Source organism: Megascapheus bottae, chromosome 16 (genome assembly GCF_031878675.1).
Source record: "Megascapheus bottae isolate mThoBot1 chromosome 16, mThoBot2.hap1, whole genome shotgun sequence".
Taxonomy (NCBI): domain Eukaryota; kingdom Metazoa; phylum Chordata; class Mammalia; order Rodentia; family Geomyidae; genus Megascapheus; species Megascapheus bottae.
The window spans coordinates 22,943,734-22,967,884 of NC_143524.1; the positions used below are offsets into that span (position 1 = coordinate 22,943,734).

General features: G+C 36.3%; 1 protein-coding gene across 2 annotated transcripts in view; it reads right to left on the reverse strand.

Moving 5' to 3' along the window:
- Elp4 (elongator acetyltransferase complex subunit 4) overlaps nucleotides 1-24,151 on the reverse strand; it is a 178,827-nt gene that overhangs the window by 149,110 nt on the left and 5,566 nt on the right. For both annotated transcript variants that reach the window (XM_090347951.1, XM_090347952.1), the window contains exons 2-3: nucleotides 21,696-21,731; nucleotides 12,155-12,276 (exon numbers count right to left, since the gene is read on the reverse strand). In XM_090347951.1, coding sequence (XP_090204077.1) covers nucleotides 12,155-12,276; nucleotides 21,696-21,731 — 158 coding nt within the window. The remainder of the gene's footprint in view (nucleotides 1-12,154; nucleotides 12,277-21,695; nucleotides 21,732-24,151) is intronic.

Genomic DNA, 24,151 nt, shown 5'->3' on the forward strand with positions numbered 1-24,151 from the left:
TGGCAAACAAGTTTTGAAGTATCCAGGAACAAGAGAAAGAATGGAAGACCTTTCAATAAAAAAGAAGTCCTAAAGGTTACCTGCCTTTTGAGGAGGCCTCACCCAGCGCACCCATCCAGAACTACTGTGTAAGGATGAAGAGTTGCTAGAGGACACTCTTCCAGCTCAAACAGTAAAAGACAAGATGAGTGTTGTGCCCCAGTCTAGCCCATCAGGAGGCTCAGACTTAAAGGATCAAGAGAAGAAATTAGCTCAGGCCTTAACATTTGACTTCATCTCCAATTAACCAGCAAAATGCTAGATTGGAGATGTGCCCCAAGTGGCAGAGCACCATCTGTAAGCAAGAAAGCCAAGAGAGCTAAAACCCTAGAACTGGTGTACACGCACACGCACACGCACACACACACACAGACATGCATGCACACACAGTGTAAACATTACAGGCAAGAACCACTATTTTGAGCCTTTAATTTATTTCCTAGGTAGTGAAGAAGAAATGGTTTCCCTTTTTCCATTTCTCTCATTAGCCAATTATACTTAAACCCTTGCTTAAGCTCTAAAACTTAAAAAAGAAAAAATAACTTCTATTCCCCCATGAGGCTAAGTTCATTTTAAGAAAATTTACATACCAAAAGAAAAAAGTTATGCCTGACACAGGGTAAAAATAAAGCATGTCTGTAATGTTTACTAGTTTGTAATTCTAGAATTGAAGAAATTCTTTCACTGAAGGAGGGAAGTAACAACTAAGAATAAAGATGTTTATTTTAAAATGTAAGCTTTATACTGCAAGCTTACATTTCTTACTTAACAATGTACATATACCTTGAAGTCTTTGATTAAATGAAGACTTACTAAATTCTAATATATTGTTTTGGAAGATGATGTGCAGTGACTATCAACAACACAGAAATCATGTTCTTTTCTGATGTTTTTGTGAGTAAGAACTATAGGAATAATACTTAAAAACAACTCAATTTCTTTGAAGAAAAATATGACAATTTTTATTGGAATTATGAAGCAAGTCTGGAGCTTTGACAAAACGTAAAATGTTAGAAATTCATCTAAATGGGCTGGGAGTTTGGCCTAGTGATAGAGTGCTTGCCTAGAATGCACGAAGACCCAGGTTCGATTCCTTGGTACCACATACATAGAAAAAGCCAGTAAGTGGTGCTGAAGCTCAAGTGGTAGAGCCTTGAGGAAAGCCCAAGGACAATGCTCAGGCCGAGGGCAAGCCCTGAGACTGGCAAAAAAGAAAAAAAAAAAAGAAATTCATCTAAATGCCAAATTTTACTCTTACCTGATTTAGACGATGATATTTAGACATAACTTTGCACTATGTACTTCAGAATTAATGCAAAAATATTAAGATTTGTGTGACTGTTGAAATGTACTGTGCAATTGTTCCTAAGTAATTGCTGCTGATTAGTTCAAGAAACCCACAAATAATAAAATTTGGGGATACTCACATCTCATATACCATGAGCTACTATTTGCATATAATCTACATTTATTCTATTTGATGCTTTTCATAATCTGTAGTTTAGTATAGTCTATCTTTCTGTTTGTCTATCTCCTGTTGTTTAGAGAATGAAAGGAAAAGGGTCTGTAAATGCACACTTGCATTCCATAATTAAAGCAGGCTCTGCTACCAAGTGCAGTTTTTTCTGTTGAGATAGGGTCTTGCAAGCCTTTTGCTCAGAATTGGTTCAAACAGCAGTCCTTAAGAACTTTGCATTCAGAACAGCCAGAATTATACAGGGATGAGCCACCAATTCTCTTTACACACAGTTATATCTTGCTAGGATGCAACTATAGCATCCTCAGTTCACTTCTTACTTTACAAAGAAAACAGAACTTCATTTTCAATTTTATTTAACCTCTAGTCTATTTCAAAGTAGATAGTAAGAAATTCTGAACCTTTCTAACTCTAAGTCCTTATTATTGTTATTTTTGCATAAAATGTTAAATGATCAGTGCATTTAGGTATTTGATATAAAAATCACTCAGGGGAAGAATATAATTATCATAAACTTATTTGCTACTTTTTAACCTCATACTTTTCTAACTAGTAGATTCTAATTTCATTCTTTCTTGTTAAGTCCAAGACAGGGACTCGAACTTGGCAGCTAGCATTCTACCAACTGAACCATACCTCCAACTCCACATTCTCCTTTCAAAATCTAAATGTTCAGAGATCACAGTGAGTATGTTAAAAGTAAAAATTATCATTAAGTATTAGTTATGTAGCTCAGTGGTAGAGTATGAGAGACATTGGCTCATCTCTAGCAATGCAAGGTGTAACAGAACAACAATAAAATGAGCCAAAGGAAGTAAATTCATAAAAATGTAGAGAATAGTGGACATGAATAAACTATACAAGCTATAGCATAGTGTATCTGAAGATAGCCATAGAAACTATGGAAAAGAGAGAATGGGAAAAAATGAAGAGGAAAAGAAAAAAAAATCCTTCAAGGGTTTTTTCCATCACAAATACAAAACAACTCCTAAAAAGAAGTCTATTACACTACATCATTTTCCTAGTTTTACAATGCTTTGAAAGCAGACATTTAAAAATATATATATATATTAGTAAAAATGTGATATACATAGGGGATACAGTTACACAAGTCAGGTAATGAGTACATTTCTTTTTAATTGTAAAGGTGATGTACAGAGAAGTTACAGTTATACAAGTGTTTTGCTATTTTGTTTTGTTTTGTTTTGTGGGTCATGGTGCTTGAACTCTGGGCATGGGTGCTGTCCCTGAGCTTTTCGGGCTCAAGGATACTGCCCTACCTTTGAGCCACAGCCCCACTTCCCATTTTCTAGTGATTAATTGGAGATAAGAGTCTCATATGCTTTAGTGCCCAGGCTGGCTTTGAACAGTGATCCTCAGATCTCAGCCTTCTGAGTAGCTAGGATTACAGGGGTGAGCCACTGTGTACTGCTCACAGAAGTTTTTTTTTTTTTTTAATCAATTTTCTTTGCTGTTCAAGACTGTGAGGGTAAAGTTACAATTTGAGTAACTTTATAACTCCAATTTATAGGTGTAAATCACTAGCTCCTGTCTACCCTCCATTTTGTGACTTCTTCATCTAGTCAAGAGATTATCAAATGAACTGAAAAAAAAATAATGTTTTTATAAATCCTCCATTTTAACAGAATGTTGAAGAGCTAAAAATAAAGGTATTTAATATTTAACTATTACAGATAGTAATCAAAGGTCAGCGCTCTCTCTTGCACTACCCCAAATTCCCAGTTTTTAATTTCTATCCCACACCAACAAAAGATGCAAGTGTATAAAGTTTTCTGAAGATGAAGTGTAGAATTTTTATATTCTTATCTCCAATTCAGTGCTTACAAGTTCTGTGCAATTAAATCTTTATCTTTGAGTCAAGTAAAACATGTAATAATGTTAGTATGAATAAAAAAGTGCCATTGGGTCGGGGAGTGTTGCCTAGTGGTACAGTGCTTGCCTAACATGCACGAAGGCTAGGATTTGACTCCTCAGAGTCACAGAAACAGAAAAAGCAGTAAGTGGTGCTGTGTTTCAAGTGGGAGAACCTTATCCTTGAGGAAAGTCCAAGGACAGTGCTCAGGCACTGAGTCCAAGACTCATAATTGGAAAAAAAAAAGGGGGGGGGTGGCGCATTACTTTCGAAAAACAAAAGTTTGAAAAAAATTTAAAGCAATTTGTAAAAACCAAATTATTACAATTTTTATTGCCAGTATTGGTATGTTTTTCCATCACAAACATTTCTCCTTATCCATAAGATACTGAATATATTGCTTCATTTTTAATTCATGCCTTTTATGTCTACTGCAATGTGGTCTTTGTTTTGGCAGATGTACAAACAAAATCTGTTTCCAACAGTTTGACCCTTCTCACTTTTTTGTATTCTCTAGGGCATAATAAAATCCCAAGACACAATCCCTCAGCAGTTAATGAAGCTTAACCTCACACCCTCTTAATTACCAATGCATTACACCAACTATGGGCATCATACTCCTCTCTAAGCTATTTTGCAATTCAGCAGAAGTACTACTGGGTTATTATGTAGCAACATAATCCATGCAACATGAGAAATCCTTCTTAAAAATAAAATCTTTTGATCCTTACAAGTTTGAGTAACTGTATAATTAATACTACTTAAGCATTATCTGTGTATCAGTAAGTATAAGATATTGTATCACTAATTATGTTACTTGGTTGATTTTCTTTTTGGTGTTTGTTTTGGCAACTTTTAATTTCTAAAAGTTGGAAAAAAGAAAAAAATTCAAAGATGATATTTACTGTTACCGTAATTTGAATGAAAGTATTCCAGACAACTAAGTATCTATATATTAATGGTATACTGTTCATTTTATTTGAAATATCAAAATATACGAAAGCATAACAACAATTGACTTTTAATGCATTTAGAAAAATGTTATGGAAATGCATTAAACTGGAGGTCAGAGAATCTGAGGTTAGCATTGTATTTGTAACACATTTCCATAGATCCTTAACATATTTTACTTCACATGTAAATCAAGAATATATTGAAAAGAATGGATCATCTTTCTTTCATTTTTCCTTATTAAGAGGAAAGAAGGAGTATAACATGAGAAACAAGAAGTAGAAGTCTATATTAAGTATTCAGTAAGGAAGAGAAACGTAAAATTATAATGTAATAATGTAATAAAAGTATTTCTAAATCATTACATTTTAAAACGTATCAATTACAGAAGAAACCCAAAGCAGTTTAAGACATATAATTTATCCCTGAACTTATCTAGGAATGAGGTTGAAAAAATGAAACATGGGGAGGTTTAAATTTCTTATCTAGGTCATAGCAAGAATGTATGCAATTCAAATCTTGACCCAGGCAGCCAAAGTCTTCATATATATATACATATATATATATATGTATATATATATCAAAACAAAACTGTTACATTGTCAAGAAAAATTTTTCATGTATTAAATAATTTTTAAACCAATTTTCCTATATATATATATATATATATATATTGAACTAAGATACAGAATTTACTAATTTTATGTCAAAACATATTACTTCAAAAGGTGCTTTTTCAACACATTTTTTAAAGAAAGTCTACAATAAGAAATCATACACTTTTAACTGGGGTGCCATGGCTCACACCTGTAATCCTAGCTACTCAGGAGGCTGAGATCTGAGGATTAAGGTTCAAAGCCAGCCCTGGGACAAAAGTATTTGAGACTCTTATCTCCAATTCACCTCTAGAAAATGGGAAGTGGGGCTTGGCTCAATGGTAGGGCAGTAGCCTTGAGCTGAAGAGCTCACTGACAAAGTCCAGGCCCAGCCCAGGGGTAGGGCAGTATCCTGGAGCTAAAGAGATCAGGGACAGCCCTAGTTCAAGCCCCATGATCCACCAAAAAAATTTAAAAAAATAAAAAATCATACACTTTACTTAAAAGAGAAACAGGATGAACTACTAGTATCTATTAACCTTTTTTTTTTTTCTTTTTTTGTCTGTTCTGGGACTTGAACTCTGGGCCTGGGGGTGAAGGCTACCACCGTATCTCTTGAGCCACAGCGCCACTTCTGGTTTTCTGGTGGTTAACTGGGGAAAAGAGTCTCACAGTCTTTGGTGCCCTGGCTGGCTTTGCACCATGATCCTCAGATCTCAGCCTCCTGAGTGGCTGAGATCACAAGCATGAGCCACTGCGCCCTGCTTCTATTAACATTTTAACAGTAAAACTGAACTTTTCTTTTGTCAGTTTCCTTTACAAAGTAAAGAAGTTGATTTTTTTTTTTTGGCCAGTCCTGGGCTTGAGCTCAGGGCCTGAGCACTGTTCTTGGGCTTTTCTCAAGGCTAGCACTCTGCCACTTGAGCCACAGCACCACTTCCAGCCTTTTTCTATGTATGTGGTACTGAGGAATCAAACCTGTGTCTTTGTGCATGCTAGGCAGGCACTCTACCACTAGGCCAAACTCCCGGCCCCAAGTAGTTCATTTTTAAATGTTGTCAATCTTCCTTCTGATTCTGAGTATTGCAAATCATACTCAAAGGGAAAAGATAATATAAGGAATTCTATAGACAGTGAAGAACCAGGTGTTTTTGGCTCAGGTTCCTGAGTAGCAAGAGATCTGAAGACTGCCATTCAAAGTCAGCCTGGGCAGGAAAGTCTGTAAAACTTTTTTTCTTTTGTTAAAATATTTTTTATTGTAATTAACAGAAGGGTTACATTATATTCGCCAGATAGAAGGTACATTACTTAACAATCATTGCTACCCCTTCTCATGTTTTTGTTCCTATTTCCCTCCCCTACTTCCTCCCCTCATCTTGTTTTTCCCCTTCCCTATCCTATTTCAAATAAACATATATACAATGTATCAGATAACAGGGTAAGATACTGTGACAATATGAGATAATCAAGGGACAAAGAGATGAGAAATAACATAGTATATTAAGAACAATAGTCACACCTTATAGGGCTCTTGTTTCTGTATCTTGGAGGTCCTTTCCTTTAGCCTCATCCTATATGGCTTTATGTATCTAGGTTTTGCTCTATTGTAAACCTCTGCTAGGAGAGCCCAAGGTTTGTACAACATAATTTGTAAAACTCTTTATTTCCAATTAACCACCAGAAAACCTAAAGTGGTACTGTGGTTCATAGTGGTAGAGCTCTAGTCTTGAGCAAAAGAGCTCAGGGACAGCACCTGGGCCTTGAGTTCAAGTCCCACAACTGACAAAAAGGAAAAATAAACCAACAAACAAAAAGTAAAAAGGGGCCAGGAGTTTGGCCTAGTGGTAGAGTGTTTGCCTAGCATGCACAAAGACCAGGGTTCAATTCCTCAGTACCACATACATAAAAGAAAGCTGGAAGTGGTGCTATGGCTCATGTGGTAGAGCATTGGCCTTGAGTAAGCCCAAGGACAGTGCTCAGGCCCTGAGTTCAAGGCACAGGACAAGCAAAAAAAAAAAAAGAAGAAAAAGAAAAAAGTGAAGAGAGGTAATTACTACTGCTAAAATCTTGTGAAGGCCAGAAGAGTGGTGGCTCACACCTGTAATCCTAGCACCTCAGGAGGCTGAGATCTAAGGATCAGGTTCAAAGCCAGCTCTGATACAAAAGGACCTGAGGCTCTTATCTCCAATTTACCTCTAGAAGATGGGAAGTGGGGTGTGGCTCAAGAGTAGGATGGTAGCCTTGATCTAAAGAGCTCAGGGACAGCCCAGGCCAAGTTCAGCTTTATGACCTCTCCCGCACCCCTCAAAAAAACTCTTGTGAAATCAGTAACCATGTACTATTTATATGCTTATAAATGTATTACATAAATATAAATATGAATATATATGCATATAAAATTATATACATTTAAATACATGTTTATATATACAGATGTATAAATATGTCTATATATCTATACACATATATATGTAAACAATGTTCTAATAGGAAAAATTTTGAGATAAATTTTATGAAAAATTTTTAAAAGTGAACTTTCATTTCATCATTGGTATTTGCAGTTTTAGTTAGAAAAATCATGTGTAGTAAATCCCTTCAATAAATATTTAGTGACTTTGCATGTGTTAACTTGCTTTAAAAAATGACAATCCATATTAAGCGAACATGTTCTACAGTAATTATTTGAGTTACAACAGGATTGTTAGGTTTGCAAAAGATTCATCACAAAATTAAGCATCTCTAGGGAGTATGAACTATAATATTTTCTAAAAACCTGATGTGACTCAAACAACTCCAAATATAATTTTCAAAGAAGATGTGACAACCATCTTTATTATCAATATCACTTCTTACTCAGAGGTCAAAGAAGCTTAAAAGAATTGGAAAGAAAATTTTGTAAAGTTTCAAAGATATTTACTACCAAAGAAGTCTGAATTAGGAAGAGTGTGAGGCATTATCTTCATTTATAAAGTCCTGCGTCGTTAGATGCTTAGCTCAAAAACAACAAAGGCCTAGTTTTATTTGTTTGAAGTCACTTTATTTTTCCAGAACAATCCTACTCTAAAGAAAAATATTACAAATAATAGTCCTTAAGGTATTGGGGCACTATTTGGGATGCCAAATGTTATTTTTATGAAATTAGATAATTACTGTGTAATACTTGGTATCAACAGGACATAACTGATTGTCTTTCTGCTCTCTGGTAATTGAAAAGTGGAGGCAAATGCATGTTTATTTTAATTCTATAGCAATTTGTATGGTATAATCTGCTGTTGATTTTAATGCTGGGGATTCACTCCAGGCTTTCACACATGCTAAGCATATACTTCAGCACTGAGTTATACCCTAGCTCTATCATAATCTTGTTGTAAGAAGTAAAAGTAAAACATCTTTATACACACAGACTGTTGGAAGGATATCCACACAAAGGATAAACTTATTTTGAAGGCCTTTAATTTAGTTAACTTACAATTTGAAAAGAAGGATCTGGCAAACTAAGGCCACATTTTGTCAGTTTGCAATTAACAAAGCACTAGCTGAGGAGAATGCCTTGTCTGGGCTTTACATGTGGCAAAGTTATTCTTTGTATAGTCTGTCTACGTCATCTATGACCCTGTTTAACATGTTCCATTAGGCGGGATAATTTGTGAGTTTCTGGAATAGTATTATTTGTTAGTTTTTATAGCGTTTTTTTTACAACTTGAAGTTATTTGGCCCTATCAAAAGAAATGCTTTTTTCTTTTGAAAAAACAAAAATTCAGGGGACAAATCGACTATTCTTCATTATGACTTTGTATGGCTTCTCTGAAAAAGGTCTGTATGATAGTTTTAAAATTTTTAACATTTCTTTTGAGCTTAACAATAAGGACAACCATTTTTATGGGTTTTAAAGAAAAACTTTGAAAGCTAATTTAAGGCTGTAATAAGACTTAGAAAGCAGTTTCAGATTTTTACATTTTTAATGTACAACTCTGGAAGAATATGAGTTTAAGCAATTTGGACAAGGTCTTGCATGTTGTTAGGAAATAGATTAAAATCCAGGGTCATATTCCAAATTAATTTCAACTTCTTTATGGTAAATATACTATCACATTGTAACTTTTCTGCATACAAAATTCCTTTCCTCTGCTGACTGATACACAAACAACGTCTAATGCGTGTTTAGTGTTACACCAGTAATTCTTACTAGGTAGGGATAGAGAGCAAAGTAGGTTTATTTTCCTTTACATTTTTATTTTTATCTTTGTCTTCATTTCCCTACTGGAAAATCAAGCACATGCCATCTTCAAAAGCTGGCCACAAATGTAGGTCACTGGAAGCTTTTTGCATGCTTTTTCTTAGTCTTTTCAGTTTGCCAAAGAAGCTCTAACTGTGGCTGCCAGGGGAGAATTTAGAATTTTAAATAAGCTCTCACAGTAGCCAGAGGGGGAGAAAAAAAGCGGAAACCCTGGGGTCAAACAGCAAATTTCCGGCTCAACTAGCACTTCAGAGTAGTAAGCCTTGAAAAATGTATGGATAGCCTAATAATTTTCTAAGAAAATAAAATTTGAAAAAGAAATTAAGGAAACAGGTACTCATACCTCTATATGCAAAGGGTTAGCTAATGTTTGTATTTATATTACAGACAGAGTTAGCCTAGTTTAAAGAACATACTATATATTCACTGGAAAAAAGCAAATATATAGCAAATATATAGTAAAAAAAGTATATATATATATAATAAAATACATAGTAAAAGTAAATTGCATGGGAAAATATAAGGTATTAAGCATGTACAAGGATGTTAAATAATATACTTGACCATTGAACCGTCAGTTCTTTACTTTCATTCTTAACTCTTCCATGTTGTGGCAAAACAAGGATTTTGTCTGAAATAATTTTAAAATGTTTTTATTTTGAAAGACCAAAATGTACTACAATGTAGTAAAAGCAGAAAGAGAAGTGACCAGTCATTGGATTCTGCCTTTAAATCTGTGATCAGTGAATAATATATGGATGACAAATATATTCTTTTAAATCTTTAATATCAAATTAACAGAAAGAAAACAAAAATTTATAGCAGCAAAACCATCTAGAAAATAATACTATTTTTCTAATTTCAAATAAATTAATATCTTTTGAACTAAATCAAATAAACTATCAGATACAGTATATATTTATACAAAGCTGACAAATATGTTCAATATTAGGTAAGAGTATTCTTGCATAGAAGACAAAGCTTTTCAAATGATTGGGATATTACAAAGTTCATATTTATGAAATCCGTGTTCAACAAAAAAGTCTAAAATCAGCATAAATTAATGTTTTACTAAATTACTTTTTTATTAATATCCTGTTGCTATGAGTAAACAAATATGCTTTGACTTATTTTTAATGAAGTTTTATTCATTCTGAGGCTAGAGGTTACTACAAAATTGCTAATCATTTCCAAGTATAAAATATTTTTACATGCAGTATTCATTTTAAATTTAAACTATGAATTCAATATGGTGCTTCAAATATCTATTATATGTCAGGCAGGGAGAGTGACCTATTGGTGGAGTACTTGCCTAACATGCATGACACCCTAGGTTTGATACTCCGGTACCACATACACAGAAAAAGCAAGAAGGCTGAAGTGATAGAGCACTACCCTTGAGAAAGCTCAAGGACAGTGCCCAGGCCCTGAGTTCAAGCTCCCGAACTGGCAAAAAAAAACCATATATATATATATATATATACATATATATATACATATATATGTCATAAGCATTGAGTAAACATATCATTGTAGATATAACACTCCAGCTGGTAATCATTTATTTATTCTGATTATATATTTAAAAAACAAAACATTTATGCTTATAATCCTAGCTGTTCAGGAGGCTAAGATCTGAGGATTGAGGTTTGAAGCCAGACTGGGCAGGAAAGTCTGTAAAATTCTTACCTCCAATTAATCATCAAAAAGTCAGAAATAGGAGCTGGGAGTGTAGCCTAGTGGTAGAGTGCTCGCCTATCATGCACAAAGCCCTAGGTTCAATACCTCCATACCAAATACTCAGAAAAAGTCAGAAGTGGTGCTGTGGCTCAAGTGACAGAGACTAGCCTTGAGCAAAAAGTGTCCAAGGACAGTGCCCAGAACACTGAGTTTAGGCCCCAGTATTGGCAACAAAAAAAAAGTCAGAAATAAAGTTGTTGCTCAGGAGGAAGAGCTCTAAGCTTGAGCACAAAGGCTTAGGGAGAGCACCTACATCTGGAGTTCAAGCCCCAGAATCTTCACAAAAACAAAAAACAAATAAACCACTCATGCTTATTTAGAACATCCTAGCTGCCCATTTTGCTTGAACTGGTAATGTTAAACAGGCAATACTGCATAGAAAAGATAATCCCCAAAACTAATGCAATGGGTCAAGAATTCATCCTTTGCTCTAGATAGCTGCTTCATATGTCATTAAAAGTATAAAAAGAGTAGCAGAGCATCAGTGGCTCACACCTGTAATACTAGCTACTCAGAAGACTGAGATCTGAGGACTGTGGTTCAAAGTCAGCCAGAGGAGGAAAGTCCCCATGAGACTCTCATTCCAATTAACCTAACCACTCAAAAACTGGAAGTGGTGATGTGGCTTAAAGTGGTAGAGTGCTTGCCTTGAACAAAAGATCTCAATGATAGGGCCCAGAAACAATAAAAAATTATAAAGTACAAAAAATATAAAATCCTAGCATTTTCAGTTTCTAAAGTTAATCGCGGTTTAGGTATACCTTGGGCAGAAAGGAAGACCCTCTCTCAAAAATAATCAGGAAAGAAAAAGGCTGAACATGTGGCTTATTGATAGAGCACCTGACTAATAAGTAGAAACTCTGGAGTTGAGATCCTAATACCACTTCAAAAAAGAATCAATATTTGCTGGGTGCCAGAGGCTCAATTATATCCATGAGATCTCATTCCCAAGTAACCAGCAAAATGCCAGAAGTGGAAGTGTTGCTCAAATGGTAGGGTGCCAGCATAAGGAAAATGCCTGAGCCATGAATTCAAGACCAGAACTGGTACAAAACAAAAAGATTCCATCAAAACTGGTTATATTAAATCAACACGCAAGAATCGGAGGATGAGGCAGGAAGACTGTGAATTTGAGGCTAATGTTAGCTACACATTGCACCCCTGTTTCAAAATATATATAAAATCCTATTAATGTATTTAAGTATGTATCTATCTAGTTTATAGAGGGAGTATGTTCTTACCTGTAAGATGTCAGCAGGGTCTTCTTTAGCAGATGCAACCAACAAAGTATGTCCACTGACAATTCCTTCGGCCAGGAAATATTTGAAGAGCATAGGTGAGTAAATATTATATTTATCTTCCTCTGTAAAAAATTACATTCATTATCCAGTGGTATCATGAATGATTTTGCACTTTTTTCTCCTTACAGTAAAATACGATGTGAGAAAACAATTTCTAACTTCCTAAGGCAAAGTTAGACAGAGCGATCTATCCAGATGGTCAATGCAAAGTAGAGATGTTTTCTAGAAACTTTGATTCCACAACTACTATTATTCCTCAACTACTATACTGTTCTGAAATTCACAAACTTTATGTGTATATAGGAATACAATATCAAAGAAACTGGAGAATTTCCTTTTTAGCATTCTATTTTCTCAAGCACTGAAACTCTAAAACTGCTACTGTTACCAACAACCACCCTGTAAACTCTCATACTTCTTTCATGTCACAATAATTAAGCACTTAATGTACATGATCTGATGATTCATATTTATAGGAATTTGTAAAAACAGACTTGCTCCCACATTTTGGTCCTGACTTTAAAATCTATCAGCAATTTAAAATGAAAGATTTTAAGGGTGCCAGGCATGGTGGCTCAAGCCTGTAATCCTAGCTACTCAGGAGGCTGAGATCTGAGGATCAGGGTTCAAAGCCAGTCTGGGCACAAAAGGACCTGGGACTCTTATCTCTCTAATTAATGTCTAGGAAACGGGAAATGGGGCTTGTTTCAAGGGTATGTCAGGAGCCTTGAGCTAAAGAGCTCAGGGACAGTGCCCAGGCAGAGGGAAGGGTTGTAGCCTTGAGCTGAAGAGCTCAGGGACAGTGCCCAGGCTGAGTTTAAGCCACATGACCCACAAAAAAAAAAAAAAAATTTAAGGTTGAACAAATGTAGTACTCAACAGACACTATGTTGAAAATGAACTATACAACTTGTGGGTAGGGATGTGAGGGAAAAACTAGGTGAGAGTGAGGAAAGGGGTACCAGTTTCCAAAAAGAAATTGGAAGGTGGCCGGGAGTTTGGCCTAGTGGTTAAGGTGCTTGCCTAGCATGCGCAAAGACCCGGGTTCAATTCCTTGGTACCACATACATACAAAAAAGCTGGAAGTGGTGCTGAGGCTCAAGGGGTAGAGCTCTAGCCTTGAGAAAGTCCAAGGACAGTGCTCAGGCCCTGAGCTGAAGCCCAGGACTGGCAAAAAACAAACAAACAAAAAAAACAACAAAAAAGAAATTGGAAGGTGTGTGTGTGGGAAGGGGGATAAGGTATCAAGGTTCAAGAAGTAATACACCCACTACCTGATAAAGGTAGCTGTAACCCCTCCATATACTACCCCTAAAATAAAATACAATAAAAAAAGAAATGAACCTTTGCTTGGCTTATGTAACTGTAATCCCTTTGTATATAGCAATAACAATTATAAAATCATAATAATTAAAAAATTAAAGGAAATAAAAGGAAAGAAAGATTTTATGTTGACAAAATCCCTAACTAAATTTACAGTAAATATTTTCCTGGGAAACAATTATTTTCTTTTTCTCAGTATCTTATTCCTTTATTTTTCTGAATTTTAACTTTAATTGCTTTTAATTTTCAGAATTTTAAACAATTATTAATTAGGTAGAAATCAAGACTAGCATGGGGAAAAGCTCTTGAGAGACCATATCAGCTAATAACTGAGTATGGTGTGATGTGCCTGACTTTGCAGCCATAGGAGAATTTTAATGGCTGGGCACACAGGCATGTGTGTGTGTGTTCCTATGGAGAAGTACAAGTGGGAAGACAACTGCCTTAGTTGGCCCAGGCATAAAATGAGAATTTACCTAAAAAATTATCAATGCAAAATAGGCTGGAGGTGGACCTTCCTTTATAGGAAGAAGAAGGCCTTCAGTGGAATTCTTCAATACCCTATGACTTGCAAATAGATGGGTAAAGTTACTGGAAAGTAAAGAGAAGGGTGGTTACAGAGTTTTAACCCAGGGAGTTGACTTAATAAGCAGGTGCTCTACTGCTTGAGCCACCACTACCCCTTAACCCTTGTGTTCTGGTTATATGAGATAAGGTCTTGCTTTATGCTCAGGCTGGCCATGATCTCCTATTTACACTCCCCCCACAGATAGCTGGGTGACAAGATGAGTGCCACTAAATCTAGCTATTTCTGTTGACATGGGCCCTTGTGAATTTTTCTCATTTACTTACAAAAATTTAATTGTTATTATAAAAGTAATGTATAGAAGGGTTACAGTTCCATAAGTCCTGCAATGAGGATATTTCTTTTTGGACAATGTCATTCCTTCCCTCACATTACCTCAGTTTTTCCCTCCTACCCCCACTAACAATTCCATGAAATTTCTTTCTTTTTTTTTTCTTTTTGCCAGTCCTGGGCTTGCGCTCAGGGCTCTGAGCACTGTCCTGGGACTTTCTCAAGGCTACAGTTCTACCATTTAAGCTTCAGCACCACTTCTGGCTTTTTTTTTCTATGTATGTGGTGCTAAGGAATCGAACCCGGGACTTCGTGCATGCTAGGCAAGCACTCTACCACTAGGCCAAACTCCCGGCCCCTCCATGAAATTTCTTTTAGAGCTGGTTCTGGTTTCAAGGTGAGATCATCCTGATCTCAGCCTCTCAAGTAGCTAGGATTACAGGTGGAAGGCACTGTGCCCAGCTAGCATCTTTCTTTGAAAAAAAGTAATCACATAAAGATTCAAGTTTGAGGGTTTTCTTTCTTAAGAATATTTCTCATTTACCTTATCTTTGGCAGTATTAAATCACATCCTTAACACAGAGTGCAGATTTGTCAAAGCTGAAAGCTGAATGTTCCAAGTGAAAAATGACAACATGACTAACAGATCCAAATAAGAGTATCACTTGTGCCCAAATCCCTTGCTGACCACTAAACCATGCACGAGTGGGAAACAATAACAAACAGTAGCCAGAAAAGAGAGCCCAGGATAAGTATAATAGGCAACTCATGTATAATCATGTATGATCTATATATTTGCCACTCCTTTAAAGACATGAGGTTCTCACTTTGAAATAAGCTTGGCCTATAGACAACTAAAGTGCTATTGGCTTAACAGATGACAGAAGTCTAAGAGGAAAACCAGAAGAAAATCGTGTCCCAAATTTACATATCAATTTTGTTCAATATTCAGCTGTCTATTAAGCAATGTAATTTCGGGGGAGAACCTTGCATGGCTAGATAAACAAAAACTGAAGAGTTAATAATTTAAATCTAGGTAAATTAGCTTCCTACTAAACAAAATAGAAATCCTCATAAAAATGTAATAAAGTCCAGAGTTATTGCAATTCAAACTTCAAAAAATAATTTTCAACTCAAAATTACTAAAAATAAGTTATGTATGGCAGCATAGGTGTGTAATTCAGCTACTCAGAAGACTAGGAAAATGGTGGCCTGAGGGAAGTTCAGACAAAAAGTTACTAAGATACCATTGCAAAGTAACAAGTGAAGTATGATGGTGCAAGTCTATCTCCACAGTTACCCAAAAGGCATAGGAACTCAGGTAGGTAAAATGCACAGGACTCTCCTTGAAAAATAACTATAGGAAAATAATAATAATAAACAAAAAAAGGACTGAGCACATGTAGCAAGCAATATAGTGTTTTCCTAGTAATCACAAAGCCCTGAGTTCAAATCCCCTTTAACAACTACTGAATTTAACAGAAAAGTACTTCTAGTTATTTAAAAACACATTTAAAATAGGAATAGAAAAAATGATACACAAATGGAGTACCAGTCAACAATGAAAAGCAGTAAACTAATGACATATTAGAGAACACATTTAAGAGTCCCAGCTACTCAAGTGGAGAATGGGAAGAAGCATGGTAGAGGACAGTCTCAGGGAACAGACAGTCAAATTTCTATTGTAAGGCCAGTGCAGTGGCTAACACTGTAATCCTAGCTACTCAGGAGGCTGAGATCTGAGAATCGTGATTCAAAGCCAGCCTGGGCACTAAAGACCTTGAGACTCTTATCTCCAATTAACCACTAGAAAACAGGAAGTGGTGTCATGGCTCAAGGGGTAGGGTGGTAGGCTTGAGCTGAAGAGCTCAGGGACAATGCCTAGAACCAGGGGTAGGGGTAGGGGTAGGAAGGTAGCCTTGAGCTAAAGAGCTCAGCCTTGAGCTGAAGCACCCAGGCCCAGAGTTCCAGGCACACAATCTGGTGGGGGGGGGGGACACAACAACCCCAAACCAAAACCAAAACTCCTACTGAAACAAATTAACTGCCCACACTGGCTTTGAAGTCCTGGGCTCAAAGCAATCCATTTATAACATTCCCACCCCCTACCCCACCAAAAAAAGGCAAAGCTACAGGTGCATGACACTCTACTTAGTATGCTTTGTTTTTTAGTTGCTCTTTATGACTAGTCTGCTTTTGGAGTCTTAGATTACTTAGAATATATATGTATATATGTTGAATATATATATATTTATATGTATATATAAAACACTTCAAAAATATACTTTGAGGGCTGGGAGTTTGGCCTAGTGGTAGAGTGCTTTCCTAGCATGCACGAAGACCAGGGTTCGATTCCTCAGTACCACATATATGGGTTTTGCAGCTTGAACTCTGGTCCTGAGAGTTGTCCCTGAGCTCTTCAGCTGTACCACTCTACCCTGAGCCAAGCCTCACTTCCACGTTTTTTCTAAAGGTTAATTGGAGATAAGATTCTCAGATCCTTTAGTGCCTGGGCTGGCTTTGAACTTTGATACTCAGATCTCAGCCTCCTGAGGAGCTAGAATTACAGTGAGCCACTACGCCTGGCTAATCCCTATGATTCTTGTCTCTTGGTATTCCTGCTCTTATGACATTTCTTCCACATGAGTGCAGTAGAACCTGAGACTTGCTTCTAACCAACAGAATATAGCAAAAGGATGTCACTTTTGTCACATCAATCTTGTTGATCTTCCTGAGTTTGAAGAAATAAGAAGGCATGTTATGATTTACTTTGTCTGATAGCCAGCAGAAAAATGACTTGCCTGGAAGCTGATTCTTTCTGGGCTAAGCCTCAGATGAGAACCCAGCCCTGACAAACACCTTATCTGCAGACAAGTGAAGGAACCAGCTAAACTGTACCTGAATTCAAACTCATAGAAATTTTAAAATGATAAATGTCTGGTAATTTTTTGTTAATTTGTTACACAGCAGAATACAACTGGTTTAAAAATATAAATACAACTACAGGAACCCTTCGACTTATAACCATCAAGGTAAGAATTCTTCTTTTTTTTTAATTTTAAGGAGTATATCAAGAAACATCTGTACTTGTAATTAATTGTTCATTAGTAAACTACTGTCATACTACTTCTAGGAATGAAAGGATATAACTAATGAGATTTCTTTAAAAATAATGCATTCATAATTTTCACAAAACTTTTAATTTTATACTGACAACTTCTATAAAACCTGATAGTCAATATTGCTACAAATAGATGATGACTGTGAAGAATTTTAAAGTTTTCCACATCTGGTACATATGTACCAGATTGCCAGAAGCAATTTCAATATAAAACATCTGAAACCCTCTTCCAGCACTGCTATGTTCTGAACCTGAAATGTCCCCCTCAAATCTAATGTTGACGAAATGGTCCCAAATACAGCAGGCCTCAGAGGTGGGCTTTGGGAAAGTGATTAGATCATCAGCAGATTAACCCACTAACAGATGCATGCCTAAGTGGTCTACTGGGACATGGTGGAGAATTTAGAAGGTGTTCCATAGTTAGAGGAGGTACGTTGTTGAGTGCTTACCTTTGAAGAGTATACTTTGTCCTTAGTCTTGTCTTGCATTGCCTCTCTTCCTCTCCCTCACCCCTCTCTGTCTGCTTTTTTTTTCTTTTAGTGCCAGTTCTGGGGCTTGAACTCAGGGCCCATGCCATGTCCTTGAGTTTTTGTTTGCAAGGCTAGCACTCTACCACTTGAGCCACAGTTCCACTTCCAGCTTTTTTTTAACTAGTGGTAAGTCTCGCAGATTTTTCTGCCCCAGCTGGCTTCTTACTGAAATCCTGAGATCTTAGCCTGCTAAGTATCTAGGATTACAGGTGTCAGCTACCAGCATCAGGATCACCCATTACATTTTCTAACTCCGTTGCTTCCTCTTCCTACTGCTTCTCCCCCCTCCCCCCCAGTAAACAGTCTCCTACAAACTTCCACACCTATAATGTTCTGCCCAAACACTGGCCCAGCTGACTATGTAATAACACCTCTAAAGCTGTGAGCCAAAATAAGTCTTCTACCTTTAAGCTGACTTTCCAAGGTATTTTGTCATAGCAACAAAACGCTTATTTGCTTAAGTAGTAAGAAAAATTAAGGATGTTTTAAGAAGAATCTATTTTTGATTATTTATTAGAAAATGACCTTTCACTTAGACATATTTACTTATTTGGAAACACTGTGAAGGGCTACAGTATTCTTTTTTTTCTGATAATACTAGCTCTAGTTTCCATAGTTACATTGCTATAGAAACTAAATATTCTCTGAAAGGTCACACTTATGCACAGATACATGCTTGTACATGCAATTGCTTGGTAAATGAATAATGTACCTCAGAAAAAATGGTTAAACAGTTCAGTTTATAATGAAATATAATGTAAATTATTAAGGCAAGTAATCTTCATGTTTCAATTTGCTCTTCTAGAATGAAAAATGTTTTTTTAGTGTAAGAAATATAGTAATACCTCTGGATCCCAACCACTGACCTAAAATCCTTGTATTTAGTTAATATCCCAGAAATACTTTTCCATTTAAGGCAGGTTTAATTCATTCTTTGAGTCACGTTGACTTGGCAAAGAGAAAAGAATTTAGCCAAATGACTCCTAAGCTGCTAATCTCATTTAGAGTGATAATATTAGAATGCTTGATAATACACAGAATTGTCAAAGGTGAAATTATAGTTAAACTGGTATTTCAAGAGGCACATGGACATTGATGTTTGAATTGTACAAAAATAGGAACAAAATATTATGATTTGGTAAAATTAAGGGATTTTATCTTTAATGGAAATAAACTATGATACAAACTATCTTTTACCAATATTGCTCATTCAGAGATTTGATTAGCAGAACTCATGTATTATTTTTTTGCTGTTTTAGAGAGCATACTTTCTGACAGCAATAGAGAAAGGCTGATTAAGTGCAATGAGACTTTTTTTTATAGTGCTATGTTTTGTATACTCATTATTAGCTCTCCATTATCATTACTTTCAATCCAAGTGGATAAAGAGATGTTTCTAGTTAACTTTGACTATTTCAGCTCTACCACTTGAGCCTCAGCACCACTTCCAGTTTTTTGCTATGTATGTGGTACCGAGGAATCGAACCTGGGTGTTCGTGTATGTTAGGCAAGCACTCTACCATTAGGCCAAACTCCCGGCCCCGGTGACCTATTCCCGCCCCCCCCCCCCCCCCCCGCCGGTGACCTACTTTTAGTAGAGTATTTTCTATGTGCAAGTCAAAGCACCACTACACTGTATTATAATCATTCTGGAGGCTAAATAACTCTAAAATATTGACCACATTTCTTTGATACCCTAATAATAATCACTGAATATAAAACTCTTATGGAGGCTTGGCACTAATAATTCTTTCTAGATTACCACAGTTATACTACCAGTATGCTCAGTACAGGTCACTTTAAATTTACAATTAAAAAAAATAATTTTATTGTCAGGGTGATATCAGAGGGGTTACAGTTACATATGTAAGGTAGTGAATACACTTCTCAAACATTGTTATCCCCTCTCATTGCTTTCCCACTTTCCCTTTCCTTCCACCCCACCTCTCCCTTAGGTAAAGAGATACTCCCATACCAGGCACTAAACAGCTCATGAAGAGAAAGAATTCAGAGTATGAAAACTCTTACTTCTAAAATTTAGATGAAGAAATGATGTCTAAATTGAGCAAAGTGACTTAATTCTGTAACATTAGCTACTTGGGAGGTAGAGATCAAAAGTTACTATTCTAACCCAGCTAAGGTGCAGGGCAGGGTGGGGGGGGGAGTTTTAAAGACTTCATTGCAACATATAGCAGGGGTCAGTATATGCTTGTTACCCAGCTACTGAGGAAACACAATGGCTGGGTGCAGCAATGCATGCCTTTCATCAGCAGCAATATGAGAGTAGGAGGGGCACAGCCCAGGCCAGTCCAGGTACAAAGCTTGACTCTAGATGTATCTAGATAGATACACATAAATGCACATATCACATATATACACATACTGAAGAATTATTAGTAACTCTATTCTCCAAATTAATCACTATAGTAATCCCACCCTAAATATTGAGACTTTAAGAAAAAGTTTTCATTAATTTTAGTTTTAAAAATAGAATGCAGGCCAGGAGTTTGGCCTAGTGGTAGAGTGCTTGCCTAGCATGCACAAAGACCCGGTTCAATTCCTCAGTACCACATGCATAGAAAAAAGCTGGAAGTGGTGCTGAGGCTCAAGTGGTAGAGCTCTAGCCTTTAGAAAGTCCAAGGGCAGGGTTCAGACCCTGAGCTCAAGCCCAGGACTGAAAAAAAAAAAATGGGCTGGGAGTTTGGCCTAGTGGTAGAGTGCTTGCCTAGCATGCATGAAGACCCGGGTTCGATTCCTTGGTACCACATACTTAGGAAAAGCCAGAAGTGGTGCTGAGGCTCAAGTGGTAGAGTTCTAGCCTTGAGAAAAATCCAAGGACAGTCCTCTGGCCCTGAGCTTAAGCCCAGGACTGGTAAAAAAAAGAAAAAAGAAAAAAAAAAAAAGAATGCAGATGCGGAGCACGGTGGCTCACGCCTGTAATCCTAGCTACTCAGGAGGCTGAGATCTGAGGACTGAGGTGCAAAGCCAGCCTGGGCAATAAAGTCCATGAAACTCTTATCTCCAATTAACCACTAGAAAACAGGAAGTGGCACTGTGGCTCAGAGTTCAAGCCCCACAATCTCCCCTCCTCCCCAAGAAAAACTCCCCCCACCCCCCAAAAAACCAAAAAAGTAGAATGCAGGTGGACATCAGTGGCTCATACATGTAATCTTAGCTACTTAGGGGATGAGATCTGAGAATCTTGGTTCAAAGCCAGGCCAGACAAGAAAGTCCATGGGACTTTTATCTCCAATGAACCATCAAAGAAGCCACCAAAGAACTCAGAAGTATAGTTGGGACTCTAGTGGTAGAGTACTAGCCTTCAGCAAAAAAGCTCAGGACAGCACTTCAGGGCCTAAGTTCAAGTTCTAGGACTGGCACCAAAAACAAATAAATACATACATACATACATACATACATACATACATACAGAATAGATATTATAAATATTTTAAGTAATAAAACCTGTATTTTCAGATACAATTGTCTATTTTGAGTTCAGATCAAACTATAAATTTAAATTACTATGAATTTAATTCTTTAGAGTTAATTGCATAAATACTTAATTGTAGAATAAACTCATAAAATCAGTCTATACAACACCCTCCACCCCCACAAAACCCTGAGGATAAAGCATAGTTTTATACTAACCAATCAGAAGAACTGTTCCAACAGCTAAACCTCCACCTAGAAACAAAACAGAGAAGAAAATTAATCTACCATTCACATTATTATTATTATTGCCAGTTCTGGGGTTTGAACTCAGGGCCTGATCACTGTCCTTGAGATTTTTCAAGGCTAGAGTTCTACCACTTCCAGCTTTTCTATATATGTGGTACTGAGAAATTGAACCCAGGTCTTTGTGCATGCTAGGCAAGGACGCTACTACTAGGCCAAACTCCCTGTCCCCCATTCTACAGCATAAAAGTTAGCTTTTGTCAAGGACAAAAGTTCTATAATTTAAAAACTGCAATTCTGAACAACATTTTAATTACCTTTGCAATACTTTGCTCACATACTATTATGAAATAATTACATGATATATAATTATATACTATATGTTGCAACTACTTTCATAATATACTGTGGTATTGTCCTTTTTCCTGTGATATAACCATATAGTATTCAACTTAACTTTGGTTAAGTTATATTTAGCACCTGTTAATAAATTAACTTCATAGCCTAGAATCTAAATGTGTACAGTGACTTCATTCCTACATAAGTATAACTCAGAAAAGCGATGACAACAATACTCCATTTTAATATTTAATCTCAAATTTAGTAATCCTTGGACAAAAGAACTGATAATTAAAGCTCATGCTCTTGAAAGTCTTGATATGCTCAAATTTATTTAGGATTTAAAATTAACACTTGCCATTTCAAACAAAAAATGGAGATCAAAGGATAATTTTCAAAGTCAGAGGAGATATTTTAATTTTTTTGAATTAATATCTGAAAAAGGAAGTGGCAAACTTGGTATTACTGGGGAAGAAATGAAGGAAGGTGGTCTGGAAGAGAATGATGGAAGAGGTAAATGATCAAGGTACACTGAACATATAAATGAACATGTTACATCGCACTCCTCTTGTACAACCATTTGAAGATTAAAAAAGAAGATTAAAAAAGAAGAATTAGGTCATAAAGAAATGCAAATAAAAACAACCCTAAGATACCACCTTACCCCAACAAGAACGGCCAAGATTTTGAACTCAGACAATGACAGATGCTGGTGGGGTTGTGGAGAAAAAGGAACCCTACTACACTGCTGGTGGGATTGTAAACTAGTTCAGCCACTCTGGAAAGCACTGTGGAGGTTTCTTAAAGAACTGAAAATTGACCTTCCCTACAATCCCGCCATACTACTTCTGGGCATCTATCCTGAACATCATAACCCAAGATATGATAAGGACACCTGCTCAGCTATGTTTATCTCTGCACTATTCACAATAGCCAGGTGATGGAAACAATCCAGATGTCCTACTGCAGGTGAATGGATACAGAAAATGTGGTATACATATATAATGGAATTCTACATAGCCAACAGACAAGATAAAATAATGACATTTGCAGGGAAGTGATGAATCTAAAGTGAAACATGTTGAGTGAGACAAGTCAAGACCTAAGGATCAAAAGGCACATGTACCCTTAATATGTGGCTATTAGATCCAACAGTTCAAGAGCGAGGACTGAAAAGTTATATACCCAATACTGTGGACATGGTACTGTAAATATGAACACAATGACATAGACATAAAAACTTATGACTCTATAGACATAATGTTTTATTACATAGATTATTATGTATCTATGACATACAAACCCTCAGCCTAATTTTAATTATGTTCTAAAACCTAAGTGCCAGTGATTGTATATAGAGATTCCCTTCTTGAATACTTGTTTGTTAAACTCGCCATTTGAAATACGATGTAAAAATCAATGTTAATAAATTCTTTAATTAAAAAAATTAGGGCTGGGATATAGATCAGTGGCTAAGTGCTTGCCTAGTAAGGGTATCATCCTGAGTTTGATCCTTAGTATCAAAACAGAAAAAAAATAAATAATATAAAAAATATCTGAACAAGGGTCATCTAATCATGCATATATAACTCAAACAATATTTCCTGAAAATCATCTCAAACTCAGGTGTTGGTGGATTATACTTGTAATCTTAGCTACTCAGGATCAAGATCTAAGGATCAAGGTTCAAGGCTAGTCCAGGCAGGAATGTCTACAAGACACTTATTACCAATTTACCAGCTAAAAGCTGGAAGTAGAGACATTGATCAAATGGTGGAATGACAGCTTTGAAAAACAAACCTTGAGTTCAAGTCTGAGTATCAGCACACTGGTGGAGTACTTGCCTGGTATGTGCCAAGGTCCTTGGTTCACTACTCAGCACTGCAAACAGCAGCAGCAAAAACAACAGACACTTTAAGTTTTGGCATGGTAGAGCTCACTATAACAATGCAGTTCATCACAGAGGCTTTGTTCTTCATCCCATGTGACAAAAAAGTATTAGTGTTTGTGATTAATGTCTTAAACATTGAAAATTTACTTGTAATCAAAAATATCTGACTTTCAATCAATTAATAGAAATACATTCATAG